Source organism: Entelurus aequoreus, linkage group LG06 (genome assembly GCF_033978785.1).
Source record: "Entelurus aequoreus isolate RoL-2023_Sb linkage group LG06, RoL_Eaeq_v1.1, whole genome shotgun sequence".
Taxonomy (NCBI): Eukaryota; Metazoa; Chordata; class Actinopteri; order Syngnathiformes; family Syngnathidae; genus Entelurus; species Entelurus aequoreus.
In genome coordinates this window covers 68427150-68441693 of record NC_084736.1, presented here as the reverse complement: position 1 = coordinate 68441693, position 14544 = coordinate 68427150, and the positions used below count along the sequence as shown (strand labels likewise).

Below are 14544 nucleotides of genomic sequence, written 5' to 3'. Positions count from 1 at the left end.
ATATATCGTGTATATTTGACATATCGTGTATATTCGTTATATCGCCCAGCCCTATGCACACGGGTCACTGACTTGCAAATATGCTGTATCTCTTCATGCAGCAATGACCTAAACCAGTGTTTTTTAACCTTTATTGAGCCAAGGCACATTTTTTGCGTTGAAAATATCCGGAGGCACACCACCAGCAGAAATCGTTAAAAAACGAAACTCAGTTGACAGTAAAAAGTCGTTGTCGCAATTTGTTGGATATGACTATAAACCATAACCAACCATGCATCACTATAGCTCTTGTCTCAAAGTAGGTGTACTGTCCCGACCTGTCACATCACGCCGTGACTTATTTTGAGTTTTTTGCTGTTTTCTTGTGTGTAGTGTTTTAGTTCTTGTCTTGCGCTTCTATTTTAGTGGCTTTTTCTCTTTTTTTGGTATTTTCCTGGAGCAGTTTCATGTCTTCCTTTGAGCGCTTTTCCCCACACCTGCTTTGTTTTAGCAATCAAGGCTATTTCAGTTGTTTTTATCCTTTTGTGGGGACATTGTTGATCGTCATGTCATGTTCGGATGCACTTTGTGGACGCCGTCTTTGCTCCACAGTAAGTCTTTGCTGTCGTCCAGCATTCTGTTTTTGTTTACTTTGTAGCCAGTTCAGTTTAAGTTTCGTTCTGCATAGCCTTCCCTAAGCTTCCATGCCTTCTCTTAGGGCAGGGGTCTGCAACCCTGGCTCCCTTTGGCTTTGAAACCGAATGTCAACAAATAATGGTTACCTGATCTATTATATTTCATTTTATTTAGTTAGTTTATTTGAATTCAACAGTTGTTATTTTGGAGAGTTCTGTGATCTTGTCATATGAAAATAAAACACATTTGAATATATTGTCGATGGAAATGTATGTCACAGCCCTTATGCGGCATCTCTTGCTGCCATGCAATTGTATTGTTTTTAGCGGTCAACCCCTAGCAATGGACAGATCAAAAAAGAGAAACATTTTATTTACTTATATTTTTATTCATTTGCTTTCATTGATGACGAAGTTGTTGTTTTCCATTTTTAGTCAAATGAATATGCCGTAGTAGTAGCCTTGAGAATACTGGAATGAGTTCCATCCATCCATTCTCTACCGCTTGTCCCTTTTGGGGTCGGATTTTGATTTTTGTATTCATTAATAAGGGAAGGAACAGTGTATTTTTTTCTAATGTTCAAAATTATTTGGTGATTTGCTTCGTTATACCCAGAAATAAAATGAGAGTCGTTTTTGTCAAGTGTTTGATGTCATAAGTCTTATAGCACAAGTGTAAGGAAACTATAAGTTGTGTTATCGTCATTTTAGGAATCTAACAGAGTTTGCGGCTCTAGGTGGGTTTTATTTGGGGGGGAAATGGGCTCCGATGGCTCTTTGTATGCTGAAGGTTGCCAACCCCTGTCTCAGGGGCACTCACCTTTGGTTTATTTTTGGTTTAAGCATTAGATTCCTTTTTACCTGCACGCTGCCGTTTTGTTTCCGACATCTACAAAGCAATTAGCTACCGGCTGCCACCTACTGTTCTGGAAGAGTATTACACGGTTACTCTGCCGAGCTTGAGACAGCACCGACACTCAACAACAACACATCATTTGCAGACTATACTTACTGGTTTGCAAAAAATATTTTTAACCCAAATACGTGAAATTAGATAATCTCCCACGGCACACTGACCTAAACTAACCACAGCTTCACAATGTCAATCATTGATCAACAGTAGACCAGAACCTGAGTGAAGTCTACTTCAGCTGCACAAGTACTGAATGTTATCCTCCACTGAGCGTTGTGCATTAACAGCAGAATCGTAGAATCAGCTCATGCCTTGACGACATATCCAAGCCCACTCGTGTTTAGTCTACAACACAGACGCTTCTGGGATGAGCCACAAGGCCGTTCTAGTGGAAGCCAAAACAGTGAAAGGCTGCATGTTGACCAACCATGCATTGTGTCTAGCGGTGCTAAACAAAAGAAAACATTGGGTACCGGACCACACTCAACAAAGCGCGGAATTGCAAGGCGAGTGATTGTGTTAGAAATCGTGCATGATGAGACTTACTGGAAGCAGGCGCTGTGCCAGGTGTCCTGCAGGACCTTCATGTGGAACTGCTCTTGGACTATCGCTCCGCATCCCGCGCAGTAAAACTCATCTGTACCTGCAAGCAAACACATCACGTCTGTTCAAAATCACAGCTAAACACGAAACACAGCGTTGTATCACAAAGACAATATCCTCTCTGGGCAAATTCCTCACCTTCTGTGTCTTCCATTTAAACAGGCGAGCGTCGGCAATAACCGTTCACAAACGTCGCATACTACGGGAACTCTGCGTCCGTGTGGGATTGAGGTCCGCGAACAACAACCCAGAAACCGAACGACTGGTCCTGAGAAGTGAGCTGCTAAATATTCCTCCTGGACAGGAGGGGGGAAAGCTACACACTCGCCGCTGGCAGGATAAGTGACGTCATGCTGCCTACGAATTCCTGTGTCTGAAAGCGGAAGTGCTCTACAGCGGCACCTGCAAAACAGGACAATACTCACTAAGTCAAAGATAACAACATTAGCGCCCCTTGCTGGCAGAATGTGTGAACTACATCAAATCCGATACGATGGTTTTAGTGTTAAAAGCATATTTGGCTGTATTCTACTGATAACGCATGTTCCCTGGGGTCAGGCCTGGCCCTAACCAATCTGGCGCCCTAGGCAAGATTTTAGGTGGCGCCCCCCCACATCGGCAGTGAAGTGTATATACTCACAAGAAACTGAATAGCTTTGTCTTTGACCTTTTTTTTTACTTAAAGAAAGCAAATCAACATATTATATGAGAATGTTATGTTATGATTATCTTTAACCGAATCACAGCAGTGTTCAAATAAAAAAACATCATTCCCTCTCATGTGATATTGATATTGTGCACTTTAACAACTAGGCTTACAACTATACCTAATACATAAAGGGGTGGAAAAGTAATGTTGTAACAAATAATATTTCTATTAAATAGGCTTTACTTTGCATTTTAATTAGCGTGGGATTATTTTTTGTATTTAGAAATAATAGTACCAACTTTTTTTTTGGTTTTTTCTCCAGCATTGGCGTGGCGCCCCCTGGTGGACGGCGCCCTTAGCATTTGCCTATACGGCCTATGCCACGGGCCGGCCCTGCCTGGGCTCACACTATTTGAGAAGGACTGTATTAGAGTGATTAGGTTCTGTGATTTTTTGTGTATGACATTTTAAAAGCAACATTTTAGAAATACATTTTTTTAGACCAACACTGTTCATTAGGGGTGTGGGCAAAAATCGATTCGAATTCGAATCGCGATTCTCACGTTGTGCGATTCAGAATCGATTCTCATTTTTAAAAAATCGATTTTTTTTAATTAAATTTTTTTTATTACGTTTTTTATTTTTATTTTTTTTAATTAATCAATCCAACAAAACAATACACAGCAATACCATAACAATGCAATCCAATTCCAAAACCAAACCCGACCCAGCAACACTCAGAACTGCAATAAACAGAGCGATTGAGAGGAGACACAAACACGACACAGAACAAACCAAAAGTAGTGAAACAAAAATGAATATTATCAACAACAGTATCAATATTAGTTACAATTTCAACATAGCAGTGATTAAAAATCCCTCATTGACATCATTAGACATTTATAAAAATTAAAAAAAAGAACAATAGTGTCACAGTGGCTTACACTTGCATCGCATCTCATAAGCTTGACAACACACTGTGTCCAATATTTTCACAAAGATAAAATACGGTAAGTCATCCTTTTGGTTCATTTAATAGTTAAAACAAATTTACATTATTGCAATCAGTTGATTAAACATTGTCCTTTACAATTATAAAAGCTTTTTACAAGAATCTACTACTCTGCTTGCATGTCAGCAGACTGGGGTAGATCCTGCTGAAATCCTATGTATTGAATGAATAGAGAATCGTTTTGAATCGGGAAAAAAAATCGGTTTTGAATCGAGAATCGTGTTGAATTGAAAAAATTAATAGATTTTGAATCGAATCGTGACCCCAAAAATCGATATTGAATGGAATTGTGGGACACCCAAAGATTCACAGCCCTACTGTTCATCATCCTTTCTTTTTATTACTTTCATGAAAATGCATATATACAAGCCATGTACAGTTCACACTTTCATCGTTTTTTTTCCTTATACATTTCCATGATCAGAAAGGAGCAGATGGATATTTATATTTATACTTATATTTATCTGCCCCCTCCCTTTTTTTAAAACAAGTTGATTAGATGACTTTATCACTGCTCCCTCCACCAACACCCGAACTCCAACATACTTTTTAATTTTCGTTTAAGCATTTTCACAATGACACGTCCAATCAAAATAAAAAAATTAGTTTGATATAATTCCAGTTGTCTCTTTTTGTAACTCTTTTTTGTCATGGCTCGGTCTGTGGCGTGGTTGGTTCTCCATTGGTGCAAATGAATTGGACCATACGTGGCGTGCAGGTGAGGACATGTTTAATATTTGAACTCAAAAGGGGATTAACAAAAGGCGCGCACAAAGGCAGAAGTACAAAACGTGGCTATGAAAATAAAACACTATAGCACAAAGGCAAAAAACTATGAACAATAACAAAACTTACTTGACATGAGAAGAGGGGCATAAAAAAGAGCAACATGGATCATGAGGGTGAACAGAGTGGCAGGAGTGTGATGTCGCCAGGACGAACAACAGAAACCGAAAAACTTATATAGTGACATGATCAGTGAAAACAGGTGCGTGACTCTAAACGTGAACAGGTGCGTGACATGACAATGTGAACCAGGTGAAACTAATGGTTGCTATGGTGACAAATAAAAGTGCACAAAAAGTCCAAAACCAAAACCGAACATGACTAAAACAAAACAATCACAGACATGACAAAGCCCCCCCCCCCCCCTTACGGACAGATCCCAGATGTCCAAAACAAACAAAACAAGGCAGGATCGAGAGTCATGGGAGGGCGGGAGGGGGACATGGCGGTGGGTCGCCAGACCAGGTGTCCCCCGAATCCAGCGACACGTAGACCGCCGCTGTACCTGACGAGGTGGGCGACCCGGGAATGGCCATATCCATGGCTGACGAGGAGGTGGGCGCACTTGGCGTGGCGGCCGACCAGGTAGTGGCCACATCCGTGGCCGACGAGGAGGTTGGCGTACCTGGCGTGGCGGACGCCCATGGACTGGCCACATCCGTGGCCGACGAGGAGGTCGGCGTACCTGGCGTGGCGGACGCCCATGGACTGGCCACATCCATGGCCGACGAGGTGGATGCGTCGTCATCGTGGCAGACGTGAAAACTGTAGATGAAGCAGGTGGCGAAGCTTGGCGTGGCACGTCGGGCGGCGAAGCTTGGCGTGGCACGTCGGGTGGCGAAGCTTGGCGTGGCATGTCGGGCGGCGAAGCTTGGCGTGGCACGTCGGGCGGCGAAGCTTGGCGTGGCACGTCGGGCGGCGAAGCTTGGCCTGGAGCAGGTGGAGGTGGCCTAGCTGGAGGCTGTGGCTTGGCAGGTCGAAAGACTGGTGGTGGCAGCCGTGCTGGTGGCTGTGGCTTAGCAGGTCGAAAGACAGGTGGTGGCGGCCGTGCTGGTGGCTGTGGCTTGGCGTGACGATGCTGAGCCACCCCACCTGAACAATTGCCTGCCCTAGCCCCCCCCTCAAGTAGCGGATACCAGACGCGGTCTGGAACCGTTTTCTTGGGTGGGTGGAGGGAGGTCAGGAGGGGGGTAAAATCCTCCCCATTAAATTGTCCAAAATGTCTATCTTATTGTACCTGGGATTGAGTGGGTGAAAAGAAAGAAACATGTGGCATGGGCGTGGCTTGAGTCTTGGGGGGCGGGGCATGAAATTTGGGTGGCTTGGCTTGACAGGATCTGATTTCTAAAAACATGTCCTGGTAATGTCTTATCATGTTTTTAGAGTCCTTGGTTGGAGGCGGGTGATCAAAAGAAAAATAATTTAGAAAAAAAAAATCCTGGTCTGTGATGTCATCCTGGGTAAGCCGGGCAGGCTGCGGCCCATTTCCGCTCGGAGGGGGATGAGCTTGCGGGAGCGCCGCGTGCTGTCCGCTCACCTTCCCTGACTTTCTTGGTCTGGAGCGGCGCTTCCGGGACAGGGATGACGCGCCAACGTCCCCGGGCCAAACGGAGCTGATCGGCACCAGTTTGCCGGTCGGACCCCACATGAGGTCCTTGCGCTCCATGGGGGAATAGCGAAGTGTCTCGGCTTCCATGGCGCGCAGGACCTCTCACGTTCCTTCGTCCAAACTTGCTGGAGAACTTTCTTGCTGGCGACATCTGTCATGGCTCGGTCTGTGGCGTGGTTGGTTCTCCATTGGTGCAAATGAATTGGACCATATGTGGCGTGCAGGTGAGGACATGTTTAATATTTTAACTCAAAAGGGGATTAACAAAAGGCGCGCACAAAGGCGGAAGTACAAAACGTGGCTATGAAAATAAAACACTATAGCACAAAGGCAAAAAACTATGAACAATAACAAAACTTACTTGACATGAGAAGAGGGGCATAAAAAAGAGCAGCATGGATCATGAGGGTGAACAGAGTGGCAGGAGTGTGATGTCGCCAGGACGAACAACAGAAACCGAAAAACTTATATAGTGACATGATCAGTGAAAACAGGTGCGTGACTCTAAACGTGAACAGGTGCGTGACATGAAGATGTGAACCAGGTGAAACTAATGGTTGCTATGGTGACAAATAAAAGTGCACAAAAAGTCCAAAACCAAAACCGAACATGACTAAAATAAAACATAATCACAGACATGACACTTTTTGAATTCAAAAATATTCTTGCAACTTTTTAAGTCTTTCTTTAGAGAATGCCATGCTTTCACACCAACAACAGACAAGCACATTTGTTTCAAATTTGTTCGCACTCTTGGATGTTTAAAATCATACGGCCTCCTGTGATTCTCATCTTCAGACGTGAACACAAATAACTTTTGTAAGTTCTTCGGAAGAACTTTATTTCTAACTTTGAACATAGTAGAGTATGCAATTCTACAATGTCTTTTAGTTTTAATAATCCTGCCCTAATGAAGAGTGGATTGGTGGATTTGTGACCAACACTGTTCGTGTAGGTCAAGAGGAGCTTTTTGTAACTTGTAACCCAGGGGTGTCAAACTCATTTTAGCTCAGGGGCCGCATGGAGGAAAATCTGTGCACACGTGGGCTGGACTATTACAATCATGGCATTAAAACAAAAAAAATAAAGAAAACTTCAGATTGTTTTCTTTGCTTTACTTTGGCCAAAAATAGAACCAACACATTCTGAAAATATTACAATAAAAATATAGACAAAAATAACGGCAGCTGTAAAGTTTTGATCCATGAAGGAAAGAAGAAAGCAGAGGTGGGACCAAGTCATTGCTTTGCAAGTCACAAGTAAGTCTCAAGTCTTTGCCCTCAAGTCTCAAGTCGAGTCCCGAGTCAAGACAGGCAAGTCCCGAGTCAAGTCCAAAGTCAAGACTGGAAAGTCTCAAGTCAAGTCACAAGTCCTGCATTTTGAGTTTCGAGTCCTTTCAAGTCCTTTTAACCACAGACTAATATTTTTACACAGATTGTGTATGCTTTTAAACCGCTGTATTTATTTATTAAAACAAGTGCATTTGAAATAGCAGGAAAAAAAATAGTACTGACATTGCAATTCATTATAGCACTATTAACCAGTCATTTTAATAGTTTAAACAATTTTAAACATTTAACTCATTCCTTTACAGAATAAACACATTTGCAAAAACAAGTGCAACTGTCCTTATTTGTACAAAAGTGTTAACATTGTATTTCCATGGCATATTGCATTGTAACTACTTCCACAGCAGTTTCTATTCTGTTCTTACCTTATCTCATTGATCTCATCTCATACTGTATGTGTGTTTATGTGTGCGTACACATGAAAAACATAACAAATACATGAACATAACAATGAACAGAGTTGTACTTTTTAGATGTCAGGGCCCTATGCAATATGTACACATATTCTTAATATACTATACATTTTAACTGACCTTTATTTGACTATGTTTGTCTTTTTGTAGGTGGCTAAAATACGCGGTGCTGCTGACCGCCGTCTAACGTTATGCTACTGTGTGTGATACATTGACTAACGTAACGTTATGTGTAGGTACCTCATGCAACCCTGCTTAAAAAAATCACTTGACAAAAAGTATGAATAAGGTAGCAAACTGCAGTGGACGCAACATATAGCTGTGTTTGAAATGATGTTATAACCATAGACATCTTATAAGTAGACGCAGTATTGGTTGCTGTGACGAGAGCAAATTGCATCTTGAAGTGGTGATGAGGAGCCGGCGAGCAGCCTAAACTGACAGTTGACAGGTAGAAAACAAAGATGGTGTTCAGCGTTTTCCTGCTCAAATGAGCGGACTGTTGAAAATAGGAATCGGGGGATTACTTTTCACAAGTAAGATTTAACATTAATGTACTATTGGTTGTATTTTATGAAAATAACATTACCACAGAGTTGAGAAGGAGCAAAGATCTTCAATATTTGTATGTGAAAATCACAAATAAATCTTCTGGGGGAGGATGACGCCCCTACAGGGGTTTGGTTTACAAACTTTCAGCCCCACCTAAAACAAAATTCACCAGCCGCCACTGATTATGATGCATTCTCATTTTAGGCAAAATATAAGACAATACTTTCTTAACAGTATAATTGTAACCAGGATTAAGTCTTCAAGTAACAATATTCAAATACTAACATTGTTGGGTAAGACAGCATTTGGTTTTATTCTGAATCCAGTGAAACAGATTGGTGGTTTTAGCTGATATAAAGACTTTCAGGTGTTTATACATGTTTAAGTATTTGGCAGACGCTTTTATCCAAAGCGACATACATAAAAAATACATACATAACAATCACTGTAAACATGATCATTTAAGGGAAAAATGTAATACAAAATATCAATACAAAGTGTCAAGACAGAATAAACTCTCTGCTGCTGCAGCAACAGAGATACGGTCTATAAGATATATAGATATCTAATGTATTCATACATTGTTTATGTAGGATATACGCATGTATATATAACGTAATTATATTGTTTCTTCAACTTAAAAATAGCTGACCGATTTTTTCCCCCTTCTCTGGGCTTATATTCCCAGTTTTGATCTCGGACGTCTGGTCACTTATAGCATATAAGAATATTATATTACTGTTAAGCAAACTATGAATAATAAAACATGTGTCCGTTATCATAGCTACACGTATGACAAAAAAGCGCGTGAAAATGAGTGGTATTCAGTGAGGTAAAATGAATTAAATGCGCTGACAGTTCATTGCTCCTGCCAAATGAATTGCACTGAGTGGAGCGGATCACCACTCCAAGATGGCGGCCCCGCGTCTCGTCTGCGCCAGTAAGCAGTAGCGCTCGATGCTGCGTCTACTTATAAGATGTCTATGGTTATGACGTTAGCAGTGAGTTTACAGCCTCACTGATTTAACTACACAGCAAATAAAAGTCATGTTACTTAGCCAATAAACGTTATCTTACATTCAAAACTTACCCTTCTTTGTGCAACTTCAAATGTCGAACGAAGTTGGAAGTTGTTGCGTCTCCGTCTGTAATATTCGAACTGCGTGATTTGCATACGGCAATTCGTTTTTTGTTGACCAAGTCGTAGTTTTTATACCCGAACGAAACCAACTTTGGTATAAATCTTTCTCACTGGCGCGTTGTTTGACAACTCTTGTTCATTGGTTGTCCTGCAATTTGATTGGCTGAATGCTGTGTGATGAAAACAATGTAGATCTAATTTGATTGGCTGTTGTACTGAGAGCACACACGCTGACACGCAGCACACACGCTGATAGACAGACACGTACAAAATGAAAGCTACGGAGCGCTCCCAAATAACTTTTTAAACTTTAGGTTTTGGGGTAAGTAGCAAGTCATGTCAAGTCAAAAGGCTCAAGTCCAAGTGAAGTCACAAGTCATTGATGTTAAAGTCTAAGTCGAGTTGCAAGTCTCTTTACATTTTGTCAAGTCGAGTCTAAAGTCATCAAATTCATGACTCGAGTCTGACTCGAGTCCAAGTCATGTGACTCGAGTCCACACCTCTGGAAGAAAGTGAATGAATGTTTATGACTGAATACATTTACATATGCATAAAAATTTGTTTTCTTTTGTATTCTTTTTTTTAATTAAGTGACGTTTATGACAACTTTTTTCCAAAACACAATATAGAATGTGAGATATAACAGGATAATGCATACATTTATAGTTTGTTTTCAAAACAGTTATAAAAAAGTGGGACCCCAAAAATTTACGGTGGGACCCCATTTTTATGACTTGATAGGGTCCCTGGTACTGATGGAGTATTGGTGGGTGCAAAACAGCAGCAGGCAGCTGTGGCGTGCGGGCCGGTTCTAATACTAATTAAATATCATCCCAGCAGAATGTGTAAACTGCATCAAATCAGATATGATGGTTTTTTAGTGTTAAAAGCATATTTTGGCTCTTTGTTGTGCATACTGAAATCAACACCTTCCAAAAAAGAGACATTATTGATTCATAAAAACGTTTTTATAAAAATAGTATATTTTTGTTTTAATGGTTTTGAACTTTAACCAAAAATACTGTCTAGCTACACCAGGGGTGTCAAACGAACGGCCCGAGGGCTGGATCAGGCCCGCGAACAGGTTTTATCTGGCCCGCGGGATGAGATTGCTAAGTATACAAATCAACCTGAAATTTTTGAATTAAATAAACAGCTGTTCTAAATGTGTCCACTGGATGTCGCAATAACAATTCTTTGTATCTTTGTAGATGATGCTACATATGTACAAAATAAACCAAATGATGTTGGTACATCAGTCGAGGAAAATTATCAAACTACATAAATAACATATTGTAATTTGATTTTGATATACTTTTTTTTTATCTTGATAGATTAAAAATGAACACCCATGAGTTGACTGATAAACATTATCGGATAATTTATTCAAAAAATATAAATAACGACAAAAAAAGATAGAATACTATTAACTGCAAAATGTAAGTGTGAAAAAAACAACAACATTAGGGTTTGTACAATTTCAGAATGTGCTTGTTCTATTTTTAAACAAAGAAAATAATCTGAAATTGTCTTTTTTTTAAAGTTATCGTGCCGGGATTTTACCAGTCTTGCCCACTTGAGAGTAGATTTTTGTCCATGTGGCCCCCGATCTAAAATTAGTTTTACACCCCTGAGCTGCACCTTGGGTGTCCGGTGTGCAGCCCGCAATTGGTTAACGGTCTGCGGCACATTCTAAAAATACTATTGCAAAAAAAACCTAAAACATAAAGTGGAATAAAAGAGCAAGCAGGTTAAATGTAACAAAAAAAAAGTTGCAAAGTTGACTCTAATAACACAAAGCTGCCATGCAGGTTGTTTTTTCCTTTAAAACTGTAATTGCTCAAAAAATAATAATGAATCAAAATCAATGGCAAGTTTTGGCAAGTTTATTTATAGAGCACAATTCGTACACAAGGCAATTCAAAGTGCTTTACAGAAAATAACACACAAAAAAGTAGGCAAAAATAAAAATATTAAATAATCAAAGTTCAAATTCCATCCATTTTCTACCGCTTGTCCCTATCAGGGTCACGGGGGGGAGCTGGAGCCTATCTCAGCTGCATTCGGGCAGATGGCGGGGTACACCCTGGACAAGTCGCCACCTCATAGGGCCAACACAGATAGACAGACAACATTCACACACTAGGGCCAATTTAGTGTTGCCAATCAACCTATCCCCAGGTGCATGTCTTTGGAGGTGGGAGGAAGCCGGAGTACCCGGAGGGAACCCACGCAGTCACAGGGACAACATGCAAACTACATTACAGCAAGACCCAGAGCCCGGGGATCGAACCCAGGACCTTTGTATTGTGAGGCACATGCGTTAACCACTTACTAATGAAATCATAATAAAACGATCAGAATTCTAATTAAAATCAATCAAATAGTGTACATAAAGTATTTTCATATGTCATATGCACAATTGAATAAAAGTGTTTTCAGCCTGGATTTGAACATTGCCATTGTTGAGGCCCGTCTCACACCTCCTGGACGATTATTCCCGATTTTAGGAGCATACAACTTCGACACAAGACCAGGAAAAGACTTGTACACAGGCAGAGCTGTTTTAAAGTCTATTCTCTGAGCAACAGGAAGCCAGTGCGGTGACCTAAGCACTGGACTGATATGGTTGAATGTTGTGGTTCTAGCCAGGACTTAAGCAGCAGCATTCTGGATGTACTGCAGCGGATTTACAGCTCGTTTAGAGAGCTTAGTGAGAAGGACATTACAGTAGTCTAACCTGCTGGGGACAAAGGCATTGATTAGTCTTTTTAAGTCTGATTTGGACAGTATTCTTTAGATTTTGGCAATGTTTGTAGGTGGTAAAAAGCTGTTGATATTGAATAATGTGGCTGTTAAAGTTTAATTTGGAGTTATGAGTTGTTATGAATTATTTATCTATTGAAGGCTCCAATTACTTCACAACAAATATTACACTTTGAAATATTTTTTTGGGAAAATATTGCATATTTTGTCTGTTTGCCATAAAAAAGCCATAAAACGTTTTCTATGGCAAAGGGGAAAATAACTACAAAAGGAAACCATAAAGCAATTATACAATCTATAATCGACGGTTACATTTGAAGTTCACAGTCAATATTAGAGACAAGACCACATTTATGTTTTGTTTTTTAGGATTCCAAAGATGACAAGCGGTAGAAAATGGATAATGATAAAAAAAAAAACGCTTGGCAGATGCGGCTAATGTGAGTCACCATTGTAGCCTTCAAAGCCTCTAAAACAACTTCAAAAACCTTGTCAGGTACAAAACTTTACCTTACTAGCCTATATAAATCAACTATTTATAAAAACTTCAAAAACCTCAAGCAATGTTTTTTATACACACTGCAAGTCTATATATAATTTAGTAACAGACAAATTCTTAACAAAATGCAATATTTACACTATTTACAGTATTTTTATTATTTTATGCATTACCAAAACTTATTTCCTCAGCGCATTTATTTCCGTTTCCATAGCAGCGCACTTCCAGCAACAAATGTGTGTTCCTACTTCTGGATTTGAACACCATTGTGTTTTGAATCATGGCAGACTTGGTAATAGACAACAAAGACGACTATTTTTGGACAAATGAGGATTTACAACCTTTTATAGCTAAATATACACAGGATGGAATACTGCTCATAGAAGCGAGCACAAAGAAGAGTGCAAAATGTTGAAGCTGTCACGACTGGGTTCTGCTTCTCCGGACGGCAAAGGAAAATTGGCCCGTGCGAGGCGTGAATTTAAATACATGTTTAACAATAAAAAAGGAATAAACAAAAGGCGCTCACAGTGGAGGTAGAAAACTTGGCTATACAAAACAAAAGACTTGCACGAGGGCGGAAATACAAAACTTGGGTAGAAACACAAAACTTGCACAAAGGCAGAAACTATGAACAATAAAACAAAAACACTAACTGTGGCATAAATGAACAAAACTTACTTGGCAAAGAACTGTGACATGACATGAAGTGGAGGGATCAAAAAGTGCGAGGACGCCAGGACGAACAACAGAAACAGACAGATTTAAATAGTGACGTGATCAGTGAAAACAGGTGCGTGACAAGACAGGTGAACAGGTGCGTGACATGACAATGTGAACCAGGTGAAACTAATGGTTGCTATGGTGACAAATAAAGTGCACAAAAAGTCCAAAACCAATTCCGAACATGACTAAAACAAAACATAATCACAGACATGACAGAGCCCCCCCCCTTACGGACAGATCCCAGATGTCCAAAACAAACAAAACAAGGCAGGATCGAGAGTCATGGGAGGGCGGGAGGGGGACATGGCGGTGGGTCGCCAGACCAGGTGTCCCCGAATCCACCGGGGCAGGATCAGGTGGCGGCGACGCGTAGACCGCCGCTGTACCTGACGAGGCGGGCGACCCGGGAATGGCCATATCCATGGCCGACGGGGAGGTGGGCGCACTTGGCGTGGCGGCCGACCAGGTAGTGGCCACATCCGTGGCCGACGAGGAGGTCGGCGTACTTGGCGTGGCGGACGCCCATGGACTGGCCACATCCATGGCCGACGAGAAGGCAGGCGCTTCGTCGACGTGACAGTCGCAGATGACGAAGCTTGGCGTGGTGCGTCGGGCAGCAAAGCTTGGCGTGGCGTGTTCTGGCAGCGTGGGTCTTGGTCTTGGCAGCGTGGGTCTTGGTGTTGGTTTTGGCAGTCTTGGTCTTGGCAGTCTTGGTGTTGGTCTTGGTAGTCTTGGTGTTGGTCTTGGCAGTCTTGGTCTTTGGGTGGTGTGTCTTGGACTTGGCGTGAGGGGTCTTGGACTTGGCGTGGTGTGTCTTGGACTTGGCGTGGTGTGTCTTGGACTTGGTCTTGGCGTGGTGTGTCTTGGACTTGGTCTTGGCTTGAGGGGTCTTGGACTTGGTCTTGGCTTGAG

General features: G+C 41.4%; 1 protein-coding gene across 1 annotated transcript in view; it reads right to left on the bottom strand.

Annotated features, from left to right (window-relative positions):
• limk2 (LIM domain kinase 2) overlaps nucleotides 1-2537 on the bottom strand; it is a 59561-nt gene extending 57024 nt beyond the window's left edge. The window contains exons 1-2 of the mRNA XM_062051312.1: nucleotides 2269-2537; nucleotides 2074-2170 (exon numbers count right to left, since the gene is read on the bottom strand). Coding sequence (XP_061907296.1) covers nucleotides 2074-2170; nucleotides 2269-2284 — 113 coding nt within the window. The 5' untranslated portion in view covers nucleotides 2285-2537. The remainder of the gene's footprint in view (nucleotides 1-2073; nucleotides 2171-2268) is intronic.
• Between the last annotated feature and the right edge of the window lie 12007 nt (nucleotides 2538-14544).